This window comes from Melanerpes formicivorus, unplaced genomic scaffold (genome assembly GCF_026170545.1).
Source record: "Melanerpes formicivorus ecotype bairdi unplaced genomic scaffold, bMelFor1.0.p_v2 SCAF_16, whole genome shotgun sequence".
Classification (NCBI taxonomy): Eukaryota; Metazoa; Chordata; class Aves; order Piciformes; family Picidae; genus Melanerpes; species Melanerpes formicivorus.
Window position 1 is genome coordinate 15,675,343 of NW_027142368.1, and position 18,889 is coordinate 15,694,231.

An 18,889-nucleotide genomic window follows, 5' to 3' on the forward strand; every position below is an offset into this window, starting at 1 on the left:
GATATTTACATTAATTAATAAGATCCCCCCCAGACTCCTCCAGGCTAAGCTACCCCAGGTCCCTCAGCCTTTCCTCGTAGATGTTCCAGTCCCTTCGTCTCATCACCTTGGTGGTTCTCCTTGTCCTTGAACCGGGGAACGCGGACCCCGTAAAGCCCTGTGCTGCCTTGCGGGCTGCACTCTGAGAGCTCCCTTGATGCTGCTTAAAGGTGAATACGGCGCAAACCTTTGGCCCCTGCTCCGGGTACCTTCAGTCCTCACACTCTGAACTTGTTTTGAAGGACGAATTTTAGAAGTTGCAGGGGAAAAAAGAAACAGAAGGGGGCTCAGACCGCATCGCCGCTGCTGCGGGCTCCGGGGATACGAAAGCGCAGAGACCGTGCCTGGGGCTGCAGCAGAGTACACCGCAGGGAGAGCCACACTGCGGCTAAGCAGCAGCGCTCAGCAGAGCCGGCGCTTGCTGTGCTGACGGGGCGGGAGCTGCTGCCGGCCCCACCGAGCAGACACCCACACCCCGCCCCCGGCAGGCACTGGCGGGTGCCGGGAGGAGCGGCTCCGCGCCGCCCCGGTACCGCCCCGGAAGAGGCAGCGGAGGCGGTGTTTGAGCGCCATGGGCCGTGCGGTGACCGTGGCCACCTGTGCCCTCAACCAGTGGGCTCTGGATTTTGACGGCAACCTGCAGAGGATTTTGAAAAGTGAGTGGGGCGGAGGTGTCGGCTCGGTGCCCTCAGAGCTGGCCGGCTGCCGTGGGGAAGGGGCCCCCCGCCGCCCCTTTCTCCTCGGGCAGCACCGCAGGCGGTACCTGCTTTGTGCTGTCCGATTCCCGGAGCCGCGGAGCCCTCTGTCAGGGGGAGGCCGAGCGGTGCAGGGCGGTCCTGAGCGTCTGGCTGATGTTTAATGCAACCCTTTCCCAGGTATCGACATCGCAAAGAGCAAAGGAGCCCGGTATCGGCTTGGTCCTGAGCTGGAAATCTGGTAGGAGCTTTGCTGGTTGTGCTTTGGGACTTTCCCAGGTACTTACTGAGGAAGGGTTGGTAGGAAAATCAGCCATTCAGCACTGTAATGCCCAAAGCATCACTGAAAGCATGTTACTGCAAAGAGAAGTGTAGCTGGAAACACAAGGTTGGTTTCCTTCTCTTGGAAACGTGACTGGAACTGGCAATTTGACCTATTTCAATGAGTCTCCCTGTGGTGCTTTGAATTCTGCAGGCCTCGGCTGCTGCTCCTGCAAGGAAAATCCCAGCAATCCCGAGTTTTAAATGCTGTCCATAGGGATGACCTTTGCAGCACTGCTTTTGCCTGTTCTGTATAAACTGCCCCTGTGGATGGGGTGTTCTGTAGCTGAGGTCCTGCTGGTCCCTTGGCTCTGGTGCTGATTTGGCTGATATTTCTTTTAATGCCTGATGCTTTTCTATGCAGTGGTTACGGCTGCTCGGATCACTATTATGAGTCTGACACCCTCCTGCATTCGTTTCAAGTTCTGGCAAAGCTTTTGGAGTCTCCAGCTGCTCAAGATATTATCTGTGATGTGGGCATGTAAGTTTTTCCTGTGGATGTTGTAAAGGGGTAGGTGCTCAGGCCTGCTGCCTCTGCTGTGTTTCTGGGTAGCAAGGGCTCTGCACTACCCTAAACCTTTAACCACATTCTGGGAGCTGCGCTACTTTCCCTATTAATTACCACGGCTAGGACTGACATGCAAAGCACTTTCTGAAAGATAAACTTTGCAAAGATGGAAATCTTTGCTTGGGCCCTTTTGGGAACCTTGAAGTAGCTTTCTAAATTTCATGTGATGAGATTAGCCACTGGTAACTTTTGCTTTTTCTTTTCACAGGCCTGTTCTGCACAGAAACGTTCGCTACAACTGCCGAGTGATCTTCTTAAATAAGTAAGCAGTTCTTTATGTGTTGTGGGACAGCATTTGAGTGTGCCATTTCAGAGGCTTGTTTGACCTTTAAGTTTCTCAGTGCTGTGTGGAGTGGTGGAGTTGTCTTCCTGTCTACTAAATTGTATAAAAGACAGCTCATGGTTTCCATTATCCCTTTTTCCTTTCTGAATTTGTAGAGACTAAATTTCCACTGCTTTCTGAGAGACCCCCAAAACCCCCCCCCCAAAACTCTTAAGTCTGCAAACAGGTGCTTTAAAAATCACTTTATGTAGTGGTTGTTCACTACAGATCATAACAGGAAAAAGGGTTGGTATTAGTGTTCTTATTTAGTGTTGCCTGGCTGTACATCAGGTCTTAACTCACCCTTTCTGTTTTGCTTCATGTATTAAGGAAAATTCTTCTGATCAGACCAAAAATATCCCTGGCGAATGCAGGAAACTACAGAGAGCTCAGGTGGTTTACCCCGTGGAACAAAGCAAGGTGGGCTGGCTACTGTTCAACTTGGGTTCACAAACCACAGCTTGCTGTTTGAACCCCAGCAGAAGGATTGAAATCTCTTTGAAATCAGCACTGCATCGGTGCTGCTGCAGGGTGAGCAGCAAGACAGAGTCAGCTGAGCTACACAGCTCAAGCTCAGTTAGAAATTAAGTCAAGTCAGACTCTGATTTTGCTGAGCTGGAAGGAAAAGTGTGGCAGAATGAGGCTGCAAGTCAGTGTAGTAGCTTTGTTTTCCTTGTGCCCACTTTATAACTGCATGCAGTTCAGGGCTGGAGTTGCTGCACCCTAAATGGATAAGCTCTGTTGGAATTCAGGATGAAAGCTGCATACCTTATGGTGCTGCATAATACACCTGATGCTCATCTCTGATACCATGCCCTCATCCTTTAATCAGGGAATGTTCTGACTTGATGATCTCAGTGAAGTACTTCGGAGAGACCCCTTGAGCATCTGTTTGCTTCAGCCCAGTCAGTACCAGATGAGTGCTGAGTTACTTGTGTAGTAACACTGCAGAAGAAAAATAACCTTTTGTTTCATGTTTGACTTGCATGGTGTGATCTTTGTTAGGTCTAGTTTGCAGCTAGGATGGAGCATTGTTTACCAGGCATTTCTGAAGCAAGGTGGGATGTTGCTCCTTCGTAATCTTGTCGTACACAGTCCTGTAAAGCTGAAATACAATTTCTCTAATCAGTGTTGGAAGGTGACAGAATGTGGAGATGAGAATTGGGGTTTATGCTGTGATTCACATAATGATGTTTTCACAACCTGTGTACCTGCTTTAGGCAAGTGGAGGAGTATTTTCTACCCAAGATAATCCAGGAGGTGACTGAGCAGGTAAGTTTTTAAAGAACTTCTTAATTCTCCTTGTCCCTTGAGCATCTTCCAGATCCAGCAATTGAAATGAATAGGATTTGTGGCATAAAACTGTAGTACACCAAATTCTGCTGTCAGTCATGTTGGAGAGTCACAGATTTCAGTGACAGTTCTCAGCTACATTAAATGAGAGCACAGTGTAACCTTGTCTGATGGTAGTATCTGGCAGCAAAACGAGTGAATTGTAAATTAGCCTCATTTATTTATATATACAGGACCTTGATTGCCTTATTTTGCTCAACTCTGGTCTGGAGTTTATCTGTGCTTAAGATTAGAAATAAATATGTGTTTTGAGGTTAAAAAGAAAAAAGAATAAAAAAATATTTAACCACCTTGATTCAGAGGTCTAAAAATTAGACTATTTCCCACTGAAGCATGAGTGAGATTCCTAGCAAAAGACAGTCTTGTTTTGTTTAATTCAAAAGCAGTTTTTCTGCCCTGCAACAAAGCACTGGATCTGAATAGTGTTGACATTCCAACACAAAATTTCAGCCCAATTCAGAGATTTGCAGTTTAGAGCTTTTTATTTTACTTACACTTGGTCTAAAATGAAGGAAGCTGCACTGTGATTGCTACTGTGTCACTCATTACACAGAAGTGAGTAGTCCATTTATGTTTTTCCTTAGACTTGTAGCTAACTCTTTGAATGGAGTAGATTATTCTAGGACCTGTGTGTAAGGATGTTCTTTTCTTTCTCTCAGGAAACTGTTCCTTTTGGGGATGCAGTGCTAGCCACCAAAGATACGTGCCTAGGGGCAGAAATATGTGAAGAACTCTGGGCACCAAACAGGTAAAGGAGAAGAAGAAATGGAGAGGGAACTAAAACATACCCTGGGCCTGCCTGAAATAAATGAGTTCTTCCTGGTAGTATATCTTCCAGAGAGTGTCAGTGGACTAAAATATAATTAACAACAATAAAGCCATCACAGGAAAGATTTCACTAGGCTAATGTGGGGTGGCAAAGTAAGTTTAGGAACTTCAGTGGAGTTCATTTGAAAGAAAAGGTAGGAGAGAAATATAGAAAAGCTGAATGAGGAGACAGAGAGAACTCTCATGCTCCCATTTCAGCTATTCGTCATCCTTTAGTTCAACCAGAGGTTGAAATGTCCTCTCTGAACCCATCTCTGTAACTTTCTCTATAGTGACAGCTGTTGTGTATTGATCAGTTTTTGTCTAGCAGTTATAATCTCCTGTTTGTCCCAGGTCTGTGCCTTGTCTTTAAAATGTGAGAGTACTCTTAGGTCCTTTTATGTTATTTACTTGATTCTTCTTATCTTCAGCTTTGACAAATTCCTCCAAAGCATTCCACTGAACAAATTAAGCTCTCTTGTATTTGACAAGCTAGAGCAGAGGCTTCTAAGCAACATCACTTTGAGATGTCTCAATTATTTTTTTTTAGCTGTTAGCTTAAACCTTCTGCTTTATTTTTTAACAGGCAGCACATAAATACAAGGCAGACAAAACCAACAATAGGAGCCCGAGGGAAAGCAAAGACTGGTGGCCTTAAGCAACATTTCCTGTTGTTGTTTTAGTTCCTGTTACAATATAAAGTTCTGCCCAGCCACATAGAGCAGTGCGTTCACAAAGGTCTGATGTGGAGTGGGGGTGGTGATATGGCTGCAAGAAAGCTGTTGTAGTTAAGACAAAACAAACAGAATGCTCCTGATGTGTTTCCAAATCTCCCACTTACAGACGTTAATTTCCTTGTAACTGCAGCAGGGATGACAGGTTACAGAGATGTGGAGGTTTGGTATTTCTGTCTTTTGACACTGGAAAAAGAAAAGAAAGGTCCTATTCTCATGGTTCTGGGTTACTAATGCTTTTAGATTTGCTATGAGAGAAGGAAAATAGGACAACTGACTTTGCAAGAGTACCTCCACATTGCCCTTTCAGACCAAGGCTGTCCTAGTCTCTCTTTCTTTGCAACCCAGGCTTCTGTGGAATAAAGTAGGTAGCATTTCATGTTAAATAGAATGAGCAAAAGCCCTTCTGCCCTCTGCAGCCACTGTAGGTTTGTTGACAGAAGAGTCAGGCACTGCAAGAAAAGAGATGTTTTGGAGATTCCCTTTCTCATTTGAGCTAAGACACGCAGAAAACTGACAATGCCATAGCTGTTTGTACTTGTCACTGGTTTGAAGTGATACCTGCAGTGTTCACAGCATAGTATTGCCAGCTGGATGACTTTTTCTGCCTCTTGCTTTGACAGCCCTCATATTGAAATGGGTCTTGATGGTGTGGAAATTTTCACTAACTCTTCAGGGAGTCACCACGTGCTGCGGAAGGCTCACACCCGAGTGGATTTAGTGAACTCTGCCACAGCAAAGGTATACCCTTGGGAAAAAATACATTGTGGTTTTGGTTATGGGCCCAAGTTTTCTGACTTAAAACACATTTTTCTCCTTTGAAGGTTTTGTTTGATTTGAAGAAAACATTTAGTTGCTAGACTGAGGGAGTTGGGGCTGTTCAGTCTGCAGAAGAGAAGGCTCCGAGGTGACCTAATTGTGGCCTTCCAGTATCTGAAGGGGGCCTACAGGAAGGCTGGGGAAGGACTTCTCAGGATCTCAGGTAGTGATAGGACTAGGGGGAATGGAATGAAGCTGGAGGTGGGGAGATTCAGGCTAGATGTGAGAAGGAGGTTCTTCACCATGAGAGTGGTGAAGCCCTGGAATGGGTTGTCCAGGGAGGTGGTCGAGGCCCCGTCCCTGGGGGTGTTTAAGCCCAGGCTGGATGAGGCTTTGGCCAGCCTGATCTAGTGTGGGGTGTCCCTGCCCATGGCAGGGGGGTTGGAACTAGCTGATCCTTGTGGTCCCTTCCAACCCTGAATGATACTATGATACTATGATACTGCAATCCTGTCTAGCAGTGATGGAACTAACCTGAAGAAATTGATGTGCCTTACCCTGTGAAAAATGTGCTTTGTGATTGCAGCATGGGAAGCTTTGCTTGTATTTAACAGTATTTGCTCTGTCCTCACATAACAGAACACAGCTTCTGTCATTATCTTCCTGCTTTTCTCAAGCTCACTTTGAACTTAGAATTTCAGTGTAGAAGTGCAGCCCAGGGAATTACCCTTGTTAATAACAGAAGATTCCTGTCCCGTGAGAGTGTGAAAGGGATGGACCTCACTTAATGCATTTACTTATGTACGTGCTTGCTTCTGCTGTGTGTAGAATCATGGAATGGCTCAGGTTAGAGGGGACCTCAGAGCTCATCTATTCCAACCTTCCTGCCATAAGTAGGGACACTTCTCAACTAGACTTGGTTGCTCAAAGCCTCATCCAACCTGGCTTTGAGCACCCTCATCCTCAGCCTCCCTGGGCAGCCTATTCCAGAGTCTCAGCACTGAAAAGCTTCTTCCTAAGATCTAGTCTGAGTATATCACATGCAGAGTGCTTTTTCAAATGACAAGGAAGTCCCAGCTGTAAATCATTCACAGTGTGAAGACAGAGGAAGATTATAAGGAGGACAGGGACAGAGAAATAACTTTTTGTCTTTAAGCACTCTGCCAGGTGCTATATTCTGAAAAGCATTTTTTTTTCTCTGCATGTTTCTTTTCCTCCCAGAATGGTGGAATTTATCTTTTGGCTAACCAGAAGGGCTGTGATGGTGATCGTCTGTATTATGATGGCTGTGCCATGATTTCCCTGAACGGAGAGACTGTTGCCCAAGGATCCCAGTTCTCACTTGATGATGTGGTAATGTGTTCAATCTGCTAGGTACAGCTGGAATTAGAGTCATAGAATCATAGAATGGTCTGAGTTGGAAGGGACCTCCAAAGGTCATCTACTCTAACCCCCCTGCAGTCAGCAGGAACATCCTCCACTAGATCCCTCAGCCTGTCCTCCTAGCAGTGCTGCTCCCAATCCCCTCATCATTTTTGTGGCCCTCCTCTAGGCGTGCTCCATGAGGTCCACGTCCTTCCTGTTTTGGATATTATTGGACAAATGTATTAGACAAATTAGTAGGGCTGCATTTATGCTCAGCCTTTTCCAGACATTCCAGACACTGGGCTCAGCCACCTGACAAGTGCTGTAAACTTGTGGTTCATGTGTGTCCTGATGTACCCAGGGAAGGGAGCCAGCTGTGCTCACTTGGTGATGCAGTAATTCTGCTGAGTCAGGAGTGACTTGTGAAGTGAGCCTCAAAGTCTCTGCTGAAGAAAGTTGAGTGCATTCTTCTCCAGACCTGTCAGATATTGTTTATCTGCTTGTGTAGAATCAGTCTAATGTTGAGTGTCTTTCCACAGGAGGTGCTGGTTGCCACACTGGACTTGGAGGATGTTCGGAGTTACAGAGCAGAGATTTCCTCTCGCAACTTAGCGGTGAGAGTTCTTTCTGGAGCTCAGCTTTGTTAGTTCTGCCAACTTTGAGTGGCTACTGATTTTTCAAAGCATCTGCATGTCTTTCACAGCATTCTGTAGGTCTGCTGTTCTCTAGCTATATGACACAGCCTTAGAATTGATGCCTTCCCAATTCTTCTGTACTATTGCTTAGGCAAGTAAAGTGAATCCTTATCCCAGGGTGAAAGTGAATTTTTCCCTGTCGTGTTCTGATGACGTAGCTGTACCTACTTGCACCCCAATCCAGTGGAGACATCACAGTCCTGAGGAGGAGATCAGGTAAGCACATACTGAATCTGTTGCTTGAAAATTATTTTGCTTTAAATAAGCCAACAACAACAACAACAAAATCAAAACTCAAACTATAAAGAAGCAGAAGATCTTATTTATAGTCATTGATTTCTATTTAAATGGTAATGTATATTTAAATCACATGTTTACATTTTAAATTCTATGTAAAATATAAATGATGTGTAAATTATAAATGCTATTTAAATTATTAATTAAATTACATTTACATTAGATTTATATTTGTTTATGTTGAAGGAAAGTATCTGATTGTGAGCCCACAGTATTTACTGTTGACATGGTTAGGTCTTGTTCCATAACCCTCTTGGAATGAGCATATTCTGTAATTTCAGCCTTGGTCCTGCGTGTTGGCTTTGGGACTATCTCAGGCGTAGCAAACAGGTAAGAACAACTGAGTTTGTTCCTTGCTTTGGCAGAGGGACCCCCTTCTGTGCCACAGGGGCAGCTGGCCGCTCTCCTGGGCCGCAGGGGCAGCTGGCCGCTGTCCTGTGCTGCAGGGGCAGCGCACCGCTCTCCTGTTGCCGCAGGGGCAGCTCGCCGCTCTCCTGTTGCCGCAGGGGCAGCTCGCCGCTCTCCTGTTGCCGCAGGGGCAGCTCGCCGCTCTCCTGTTGCCGCAGGGGCGGCATGCCGCTGTCCAGTGCCGCAGGGGCAGCGCGCCGCTGTCCAGTGCCGCAGGGGCAGCTCGCCGCTCTCCTGTTGCCGCAGGGGCAGCTGGCCGCTCTCCTGTGCCGCAGGGGCAGCTCGCCGCTCTCCTGTTGCCGCAGGGGCAGCTCGCCGCTCTCCTGTTGCCGCAGGGGCAGCACGCCGCTCTCCTGTTGCCGCAGGGGCAGCTGGCCGCTCTCCTGGGCCGCAGGGGCAGCTCGCCGCTCTCCTGGGCTGCAGGGGCAGCACGCCGCTCTCCTGTGCGCCTGTTCATGCAAAGTGAGGCTAGGCCTAGGTGCAAGGTTTGAGATTTTCACCGGTAGCTCATTCAGACTTAAACCCCCTATGCAGGGTGTAGTTTCAGTGTGCTCTTCAGACCTTTCCCTAGGAATCTTGCTGTCCTTGAAAGCAGCATTTTGGCTTGCCCAGTAAAGGGAATTAATTTTCTTCTGAAGCTCTGTTTTCATGAGGAAGTAAAACTATTCTAGTGGCATAATGGAGGTGTTCAAAATAAGCAGAGTGAGGTGAAAGAGTAATTCAGCTTCATAGTGAAATATATGTGAAAAATTGAATTCTTTTTATTAGCTCTTCTGTCTTACTGAAGGGTAAAGACCTACTGGAAGCTTTTGTAGCCAAAGGGTGTACCCTGACTACTTGTTTGATTGTCCAGTCAATGTGAGTTCAGGAGGGTTTGGTAGGTCTGGTTTGTTTCCTCCAGCAGAACATAAGCAGACTTGAGCAATGCATGTGGGATTATTTTGCAAGGGTTTGCCAATGTTTCTGAATGCTACAGTATATCTTTTCCTGATTTTGCTGCTTGGAACATCTTCCTTGCTGTGTTTTCAAGGCAGGATTTCTCCTCCCTCTTAGTGGTGGAATTGACAGCTCTGCCACAGCTTGCATAGTGTACTCCATGTGTCACCAGGTTTGCCTGGCAGTCAGGAATGGAAGTAAGTAGATATGTGTCTGACTAGCCATGTGTACTAGTGCTTGTGGACAAGTTGATGTTAGCTGGTGCAATAGATGCAATGGTAGGGTCTTGCCCCATTGTTCTTTGTGTCTCTTCAGAAATGCAGCTAAAAATGTGCATCCAGATTTCAGGTTCTTTGAAGTGAATTAATAGTTTTCATTTGGTGTGTAAGAATTGGATGTGGAACTCAAACTCTGTCTAGAGTTGCTCACCAGTGACAGGACAAGGGGTAACAGGCACAAAGTTGAACATAAGAAGTTCCATCTAAACATGAGGAGGAACTTCTGTAATTTAAGGGTGCCAGGGCACTGGAACAGGCTCTCCAGAGAGATGGTGGAGTCTCCATCTCTGGAGACATTCAGAACGCACCTGAATGTGTTCCTGTGAGACCTGCTCTAGGTGAACCTGCTTTGACAGGTGGGTTGGGCTCAATGATCTCCAGAGGTCCCTTCCAACCCCTACCATTCTGTGATCCTGTGTTATTCAGAATGTTGGCTGCTGTAGGTTGGGCATTTCAGTTTATCATGAGAATTTTCTTTCTGCTCAATTCAGCACTATAAAAAAAAAGAAGCATGGTTCAGGCTCTTAAAGTGGCTTTAATCAGGCTACATGCATTTAGCTAAGCCTTAAGACATAATGGATCCTATTTCCTAGGAAGTTTCTTTAAGGGAGAGAACCAAAGGATTTGTTTGTCTTTTATTTATAGAAGAAAGGATATTTGGGGAGTTAGATGGTGGAGGGGCAGTGTAAAGCTTAAGTGGAATACAAGAAATAAAAGAGATTTGCATATTCCAGATAGCAGGAGCACCACAATTTCCACTGCTGTTGTGTTTCCCTTGCTCTGTCCACAGATGCAGAGGTGCTGGCTGATGCTCGCAGGGTTGTGAACGATGAGACCTACGTCCCTGAGGATCCAAGGGAGCTTTGCAAGCGTGTCTTTACCACTTGCTATATGGCCAGTGAGAACTCCTCCCAGGATACCTGCAACAGGGCTAAACTGCTGGCTGAGCAAATAGGCAGGTACAGGTGGAAAAGTGCTAGGAATAAAATGATGTTCTGGCAAAGACTTGCATATAAAGCTTCCAAACTCTTAGCACAGGGAAAAATAGGAGAGAGGCAGTAGGTGTGGTAAGCAGGAGTATTGCAGACATTAAGCCTGTCAATGTGAGGCAAACTTAGAAGCATTTGGTGAAGGGCATGGAATTTGGAAAGAGGCCCTGGAAGGTGTTACTCTTTCCTAAGTCTTTTCCTACCAGATCTGAGATGGCAGCAGCCTTAAAACAACATTTCATAGAGTTGGGGTGGTGTTGTTTATTTTAAAGGCTACTTTATGGAGTCAAATTGTGCTAGCTGAGTCACTTCTGCTTGACTTCTTCTCAGCTACCACATCAACCTGAACATAGATGTGGCTGTGAAAGCTGTTGTGGGAATTTTCAGCATGGTGACAGGTCGAACTCCCCGGTTTGCTGCCTACGGCGGGAGCAGCAGAGAAAACCTGGCACTCCAGAATGTACAGGTGTGTTTCATGTAGGCTGCATCAGGTCAGATCCCTTGGTTTGGTTTGGTTTGGTTTGGTTTCTGAAAGAGTATGAAACAGTAAAGCAGCAAAATGGGCCCTCCCCTTGAGCTGCTGTGAAAACCTGATCTTGTGGTGCGTCCCTGAAGATTCCTGGGCTTCCAGTAGCTGCTTCTCTGCAACAAGAAATCTATGATCCCACATAGATTCATTCATGGAAGGGTTTAGGTTGGAAGGGACGTTAAAAGATCATCTGCTTCCAACTTGGGAGGAGTTATTCTGCTTTGTAGATTTGCTGTATTCTTCATTTTGCTTTGCAGGCTAGAGTAAGAATGGTCCTTGCCTACCTGTTTGCTCAGCTGACACTGTGGACTCGTGGGATACCAGGGGGACTTCTGGTGCTAGGATCAGCCAATGTGGATGAAAGGTTGGTGAAAGATAGAAATCTAAAACGAAGCAAACTAGGAACAAGTCATGGCATCTCCTTGCAACTCTACCAAATCCCAGTGGAGATCATTAGCCAGAAGAGATAACAAGCTAAGAATGCACTGGAAACAGTGAAATTAATGAGAGTAGTAGAGTTGGCCCAGGTGGAAAATGGTGTACTTTTCAGCAGTGTAGCCAAAGTGTTGTCACAGTTTTCCAGTGAGATACTCTTTCCTTAGCTGTTTGCAGTAGAACCTGCCTGTGCACTTACCAGGTTAACTTTCCAGCCTGATATTTGTAGGAATTTCAGCTGGTGCATTGTGTATCAAGTTGTGACCTTTGGGTTGAAAACCAGATGTAAAAAATCTGGGGGCCTGTTACTAAGAGCTGACTATTTAAGGATTAAAGCAATCCCCTTAAGCTTGTGGGGCTGATAACCTCTATAGAGCTGTGAGAGCAGCTGACTCTGTGGGTGTTTTGGTGGTTTTACTTTTCAGTTGGTCAGGACAGCATTTGAACTGTTTTGCATCAAATATATTAGGTTAGAATCATAGAATTGTTAGGGTTGGGAGGGACCTCAAGGATCATCTAGTTCCAAATCCCCTGCCAAGGGCAGGGACCCCTCACACTAGATCAGGTTGCTCAGAATGAGCATGGGCTCAAATCGTTTCAAGGGTTATCTTCCTCCTCCTGGCAGTTTCATGGCTTTAGAACAGCCCTGCTGCTGGTGACCATGTTTGTCCATACATATAAACACATCAGTCATGTGCAGGCTGTTTCTCCCTGTCTGCAGCACAAATGGTGAGATGTTACACTGCTGTTCCATCAGTGTCTACTTCTTCCTCTCTTGCTCAGTCTCCGTGGTTACTTGACCAAGTACGATTGCTCCAGTGCTGACATCAATCCCATTGGAGGTATCAGCAAAACTGATCTGAAGAACTTCATACAATATTGCATTGAAAACTTTCAACTCACAGCCCTCAGAAGGTGAGTGCTTGAAGCAGTGAGACTTGGTGGCTGTATTTGTGTGCAGCATTCTGTGGACTCCAGGGTTTGGTTTTTCTCTGCTAGCAGAGCTAAGCTGCAGTAATGTTGCAAATGCTGATAAAGGAAGGCATTCTGCACAGCCCTCTGCTCTTAAACATTGTGTATCCTTACACAGTGTGAACTGCTGGGTGCTGAAATGCTGCCAGTCTTAGGAGTTACTATAGGCAAGGACTGGTGTTAATTCCACTGAAGGAAGTGTTCAATGCTTATGGTGTAAAGCATTGCTTTTTAAACCTGGCACAACCTGCAAGCAGCACTTCTTTCGAGTTCCCTAGCCCTTCAGCAGCTCATGCCCTGAGAAAGCTTGGAATAAAGCATTTGATTTTTAACAAACCAGACTGAACAGCATCTGATTTTTTTCCCCTCCTTCTTACAGTATCATGTCAGCTCCCCCCACAGCAGAGTTAGAGCCTCTGGTGGATGGACAAGTGGCTCAAACTGATGAGGTAATAGGCAGTGACTTTAAAATGCTCTGGTAAGCTTTATCCCCAAGTCCGTGTTTTGTCCAGTAACTCTTTTTTTGCTCTTGAACGTAGCTGTGCTTATTGGCAAGCATGTCGTCAACAGTCATAAAGCTGCTGGTGAGGCACTGGTATCCTACTCCAGCCTTATCTGTATTGACAGCAGTTTCCAAAACAGCAAATTAACTATTTTTTGGGAAAGATTTTATATTTGGGACACTTGGAAGGATGGGTGTTCTGAAAGGCAGTTTGCTTTGAATTTTCTTCACACCAAACGGGTCAGTCAGGGGAAATTGCTGTTAAAATGACTGCTGGCAAAACCCTTCCTTCTCCCCTCTCCCTTCTCTGCTCACTACTTGGGTGAGGACTGGTGAGCCAGACAACTGCCTCAGGGGACTGCTGGATATGTAACTGTAGGATTTGGTAAGACCTCACCTGGATTACTGCGTCCAGCTCTGGAGCCCTCTACCGAGGAAGGACATGGACCTGATGGAGCACATCCAGAGGAGGGCCTCAAAAATGATCAGGAGGTTGGAGCACTTCTGCTATGAAGACAGGCTGAGGCACCTGGGGTTGTTCAGCCTGGAGAAGAGAAGGCTCTGTGGAGACCTAATAGCAGCCTTCCAGTACCTGAAGGAGGCTACAAGAAGGCTGCAGAGAGGCTGTTTTCAAAGGCCTGCAGTGACAGGACAAGGGGCAATGGTTTCTAATTAGAGAAAAGGAGATTTAGATTGGATGTTAGGAACAAGTTCTGCACCATGAGGGTGCTGGAACACTGCAACAGCTTGCCCAGAGAGGTGGTTGAGGTCCCCATGCTTGGAGATATTCAAGGTGAGGCTGGACAAGGCTCTGAGCAGGCTGCTGTATTGAAGGATGTCCCTGCTGACTGCAGGGGAGTTGGCCTTTTGGAGGTCACTTCCACCCCCTACCATTGTGTGATTTCTATGTCTGTCTGTTTGACCCCTGGCAATTTCATGTTGGTGTTACCTTGGGTTATTGTAATTGCTCCATGAAACCTCTTCATTGTAATTTGCTTAGTTAAGACTTTCTGTGACTTCCTGTGTGTGTGATTTCAGGTGGACATGGGGATGACATATGCAGAACTCTCAGTCTATGGCAAATTAAGGAAAATTGCAAAGGCTGGACCATACAGTATGTTCTGCAAGCTGGTTAGCATGTGGAAGGAAATCTCTACTCCAAGAGAGGTAATACACACAAAAAAACCCCCAACCCCAAATCATCTGTGTAATGTCTTTGCCAAAACAGAGGATGTTTGGAGAGAGATCAAGCACAGCTCCTTTAAACTGAAAGAGAGAGATTAGTGATTCTGTGTTTAGAGATAGTTCTACAGAATATGCTGGGAGAACTGGTAGGCATCCCTGAAATGAAGGGAGCTTGTTGTCCGTGCTGAACGTTGTTAGAACAGCAGTTGGGTAATTTGGAAACAATTACTTCAGAGCTATGCCTGCAGGGGGAAACTGTCTTCTGAAATAACATGGCTAGCTACTCTAGAAGCCTGTGGTTATGTATTCTGAGACAGAAAATGGCTCTTGCTTTGCCACACAGTCTGGAGGAGTATCTGCCTTGCTGTTAGGCAGTTCTTGCCTTCTTGCACAGAAAGGAAAAACTTTAGATCATCACCTGAACTGCAGGGGCTAGTGCTTGCTGTTAGGTTGTTTTTCTTTACAAGGCACTTCTTTACTGGTAAGTGATAGGTGCAGAGACCACGGTGGTGTCTGAAAACGGTCCTAAATGCTTCTTCCAGGCAGGGTCATCCACGCTGACTCATACCAGTAGCGGCAGATAATGTATGTAAATGTTGACAGGAAAAATGGCTGCGTAAAGCTGGAACACAGCCTCCAAAATCCTCTTCTCCTCTACATTTTGTAAACACTGAGAACCTAATCCAAAGCTATATTCTTTGTACACCAGGTGGCATCAAAGGTTAAGCATTTCTTCAGGATGTATTCCATGAACAGACATAAAATGACCACTCTCACTCCTTCCTACCACGCTGAAAACTACAGTCCAGATGACAACCGGTTTGACCTGAGGCCATTCCTTTATAACACCACGTGGTCCTGGCAGTTTAGGTGCATAGACAAACAGGTAAATGCCCTCTGCTGCTTCTGTGTGTTCATGTTTAAAGCCCTTGCAGTGGGACAAGCCCAGCTGTAGTGCATCTACAGCAAAACACACTAACTACTAATTACTACTGCTCTCTTATTTAGGGGAATTATTTAACACTGAACTAATTGTGATTGTTCTTTTCACATGACTCTGAGGCTAAGAATTCTCTGGTTTCAGGGTAGGCTGTTTTGGTGTTGCTGTTAAGTATGGTTTGTCATATCCCTAGGAAAGTAAGGAGAGAAAAGAGACCCAAAGGAGTATATGTACTGAGGCCAGAAGCTAACAGGTGTGCCCATGCTCATGGCATCTTGCCCTGATGCAGAGAACAAGCTTATGTGTTTCAGTTTCAGTTCAGGACCTGTCTGAAAGGATCTGTTTAATTGCAGGATTAAGGCTTGACCTACATCTGTGTGGGAAAAGCCTGCAAGAGGCTGTGAATGCTTCTCCCACCTGCTTCTGCAGCAATTCCTTTCTTGAACCTTCAGCTCAATTGACTCCCAAACAGGTGTTTGCTCAAATACAGCAGCGGCAAGGTTACAGTGCTCAGTGTGAGCCCTGGGAGGTGTGGAGGGCTTGAGCCCCAAGCTAAGGCTTTTTGTAGTTTTAGTCACACCTTCAGTGTTGTTTTAATGCCTTTTTTTTTATGGCAAAAGCGCTGGGCTGAAGAATTTTAGCACCTTGGAAGTGTTTTCTGCCAGAGATTTTTACACCTCAGTTACTTTTAAGAATATGTTTATATATGTAATAAAATACTAATTCCCTCATCTGTAAAGTGCCAGACGTGCTGAAATCATGTTTTATTACCTCGAAACCTAGGATAAAAGCTACCATGTGCAGTGCTTTTTTTCCAGCTCTGGATGGTGAAGTTTTTTCCATCGTTTGGGACCTTTCCCACTGAAGTTCAGGACAAAAGTTCTCTTGGCCTCAGTGAGAGCTGGGTAAAATGTTTGTGTAGGATCTGGACCAAAATGTAATCATTTTATGCTTACAGTAAATGTGCTTAAGATTTATTTTTCTTTTAATGATCCAGGTTATTATTGCACTTTGTAGCTAGGTTTGTAGGTACCAGCAGTTGTGCTGTGCAAGGGTACTAGCCACTGCAACTTGCTCCTGGGAGTCAGGTTTGGGGAAGAATCTGTTACCCTAGCCTGAAGTGATCGAGTTCAGCAGTAATCTGAACTGGTAACTCATTGTTGTGGGTAGCTTTTTGCAAGACTGGCAAAAGAGCAGCTGGCAATAATGTGAGTTAAACCTGCCCTGTTCAAGAAAGGGGCTCCTGTAGGGGTTTCTACTTATTGTACAGATTGTAATTCAGAAGACAATCACTCTCTAGGGCAATGTCTCACTGATAATTATGCTCCTGGGACTTAATCTGCACTTGAGGTTTTCCTGGCACAGTAACAGGACTGTGAAAATAAGGCAGAAAGTCTAAATGAGATGGAAGGCACCTCGAGTTAGGTAATGCCAGGTTTTCCCTTGGAAGAGTCATGTTACAGCTCAAGCTCATTTGGGAAGGGAAACAGTCTGGAGTGCTAATGATAGAGAAATCTGGATTTGTGGAAAGTACTTCTCTGCTTTGGGTGTTTGCAGTGTAGTCAGCTCCACTCCTTGAAGTGCTGAATTCTCTCTGCATTTGCTGCAGAAGGAACAGGGGTAAGAGGAAGTTGAGATCATAGTGTTTGCTGGGAATTGCCAGTTTGCCCTTGGAGTTTTAAAGTCATTCAGCAATACCTAGCTGGAGGTTCCACCTGGCTGATGAGATTTCTAGTGGTTTAGAGCAACCTTAGGAAGTGCAGTATCATTGTCTGAGGTAAAGGGTGTGCATTCAGAGCATGCATTTTAACAGTTTCCAGGTGCCAAAATGTTCTCTGGGATTTCAGTAACTGGCACAATTTGCAGGAGCTGTGCCACAGCTCAGAAGAAAGATGGCACACCTACCCCCAGGGATTAGGTATCTGCTTTTCCCAGTGCTTACTGGTCACACCACAAGATTAGCTGCTTTTGGTAAACCCAAAAGATTATCAACCCAAGTATCTTTGTGTGTCTCTTTCATAACCAGTGGCAGATGTTGAAGGAAGAACCTAAGAATAGGGAATTTATAATATGACCTTCCCTGCTATCCCCACAGATTTGGGGAACATAGAACTGAATTTTCCAGAGATTGAGTGTTAAGTTTGTGCTCTTGATCTGTCCTCCATGAGTTTATGGACTCCTTTCTGAAACTATTCACAATGTTAGTCCTGACAACAGCTTAGCTGAATATAAGGTAATTCCTTTTCTTCACAACAGTGAAGGTCAGTTACATAAAATTCTGTGTGCATGCAAAGCATTTCCTGTGTTTGTTCTAATTATTCTAGGCTCTGGTATGGGCAGGGGTCCAGATTATGGCCTGATCTGATCTGACAGCTCCCTCCCTGTCACTCCTGGCTTCTAGAATGGTTTTGGTGCTGTTTTACTCCTTGGTCAGCCAAATGGAATTACTCAACTGACAGAAAACTGGGAAACTGATGGGAGCATGCAGCTGAGGGGAGGCTGTGGGGTGGGTGGGAAGAAATTTTGACCTCTTGTGACTGTAACTAACACCCTGTTCAGCTCGGTTGTCCTCTTCTGCATATCCCACTGTCAGCTCCTGGTAAATCTGAGCTCCAGACTGTTCGAGCGTTCAAGGGAAGATTGGACGTGGCACTTGGTGCCATGGTCTAGTCATGGGGTCTGTGTTGATAGGTTGGACTCGATGATCCTCGAGGTCCTTTCCAACCTAAGTGATACTGTGGTACTGTGTGATACTGTGATAAAAGGCAGGAGACATTCAATGCAAACTTTGACTATTGAATCAGTTTCCTTTTCACTTGCAGGTATCCAAGCTAGAAAAAAAGGAAGGAGCTTCTCTAGCTGGAGATGTGGACTGATGTGCTGAATTGTTGAAGTCTGGTGGTCTGCTAAGCAGAATGTTCAAAACTGGAGCATTCTGTGGAGAGGAACAGAGAGGAACCAAGCAGCTGTTGAGATGAGCATTGTAAATGGCATTGTAATCAGGTCTCTCTTTTTGTTTTAATTGACTCCCTGTTTTGTTCCAAAAACACTGAAGCCATCGTTTGGCTAAGGAATAATTTATGAAGGATTTTCTTCAGTTACTTGAGTTAATTGCCTTTAATTAAAAACACTTGGAGAAGCCCATCCATCACAAATACAGGGTAGTCTTGTGAAAGTGACAACACACACAAATAGTAAGTTTGGTTCTAATAATTTGGATCTGATTTTTGAGCAACATTTAGTATAAAATGTTGACAGGTCAGGCATGTGCTGTTGGGGGGGGCAAAACCTCATTTCACCTTGCAATAAACTTGTAATTTTATAATGCTCATTGGCTCAGTTCTTTCTTTACACATTTTTTATGTATCCACATGATGTTTAAGACTCTGCTACCTCTTTGAAAGCTTCTTCTATATATTGTTTTCTTTCTGAAGTTATTCTCTGTCCTGACCATCACAGAAGAGGAAAGAAAGCATTTGCTTCTGTTCAAATACAAAAGATAGCAGAAATAAATCAATGTTTACAGGTGCTTCCTCTTACTGTGGTTACCCTGTTTCAGACACCTACCAAAAGGACACTTCTGGTTCCACCATGTGTGCAAGTTGCGTTTTACGTCTTAGGTGCTACTGCTGAGTACAGATTGCAGCACCACCAGCTCTCCCCACACTCCTCTTACCATGCTGAAATGTTCACTGTATTGGTTTCTAGCTGATGCCTCTAGCTCAGCTGTTTTCAAGAGTGGACTTGAGAGTGGAAAATA

At 45.3% G+C, this 18,889-nt stretch overlaps 1 protein-coding gene across 1 annotated transcript; it reads left to right on the top strand.

Annotated features, from left to right (window-relative positions):
- The first annotated feature begins 601 nt into the window (after window positions 1-601).
- Window positions 602-18,461, top strand: NADSYN1 (NAD synthetase 1). Its single transcript, XM_068148394.1, has 21 exons — window positions 602-695; window positions 915-975; window positions 1,420-1,536; window positions 1,832-1,885; window positions 2,276-2,365; window positions 3,166-3,217; window positions 3,958-4,046; window positions 5,463-5,580; window positions 6,820-6,951; window positions 7,503-7,577; window positions 7,750-7,874; window positions 8,237-8,285; window positions 9,394-9,496; window positions 10,368-10,536; window positions 10,897-11,032; window positions 11,353-11,459; window positions 12,314-12,445; window positions 12,882-12,951; window positions 14,043-14,171; window positions 14,899-15,075; window positions 17,952-18,461. The coding sequence occupies exons 1-21, from the start codon at window positions 611-613 to the stop codon at window positions 18,003-18,005; spliced, it is 2,124 nt and encodes a 707-aa protein (XP_068004495.1). The 5' UTR covers window positions 602-610; the 3' UTR covers window positions 18,006-18,461.
- Window positions 18,462-18,889: the final 428 nt, after the last annotated feature.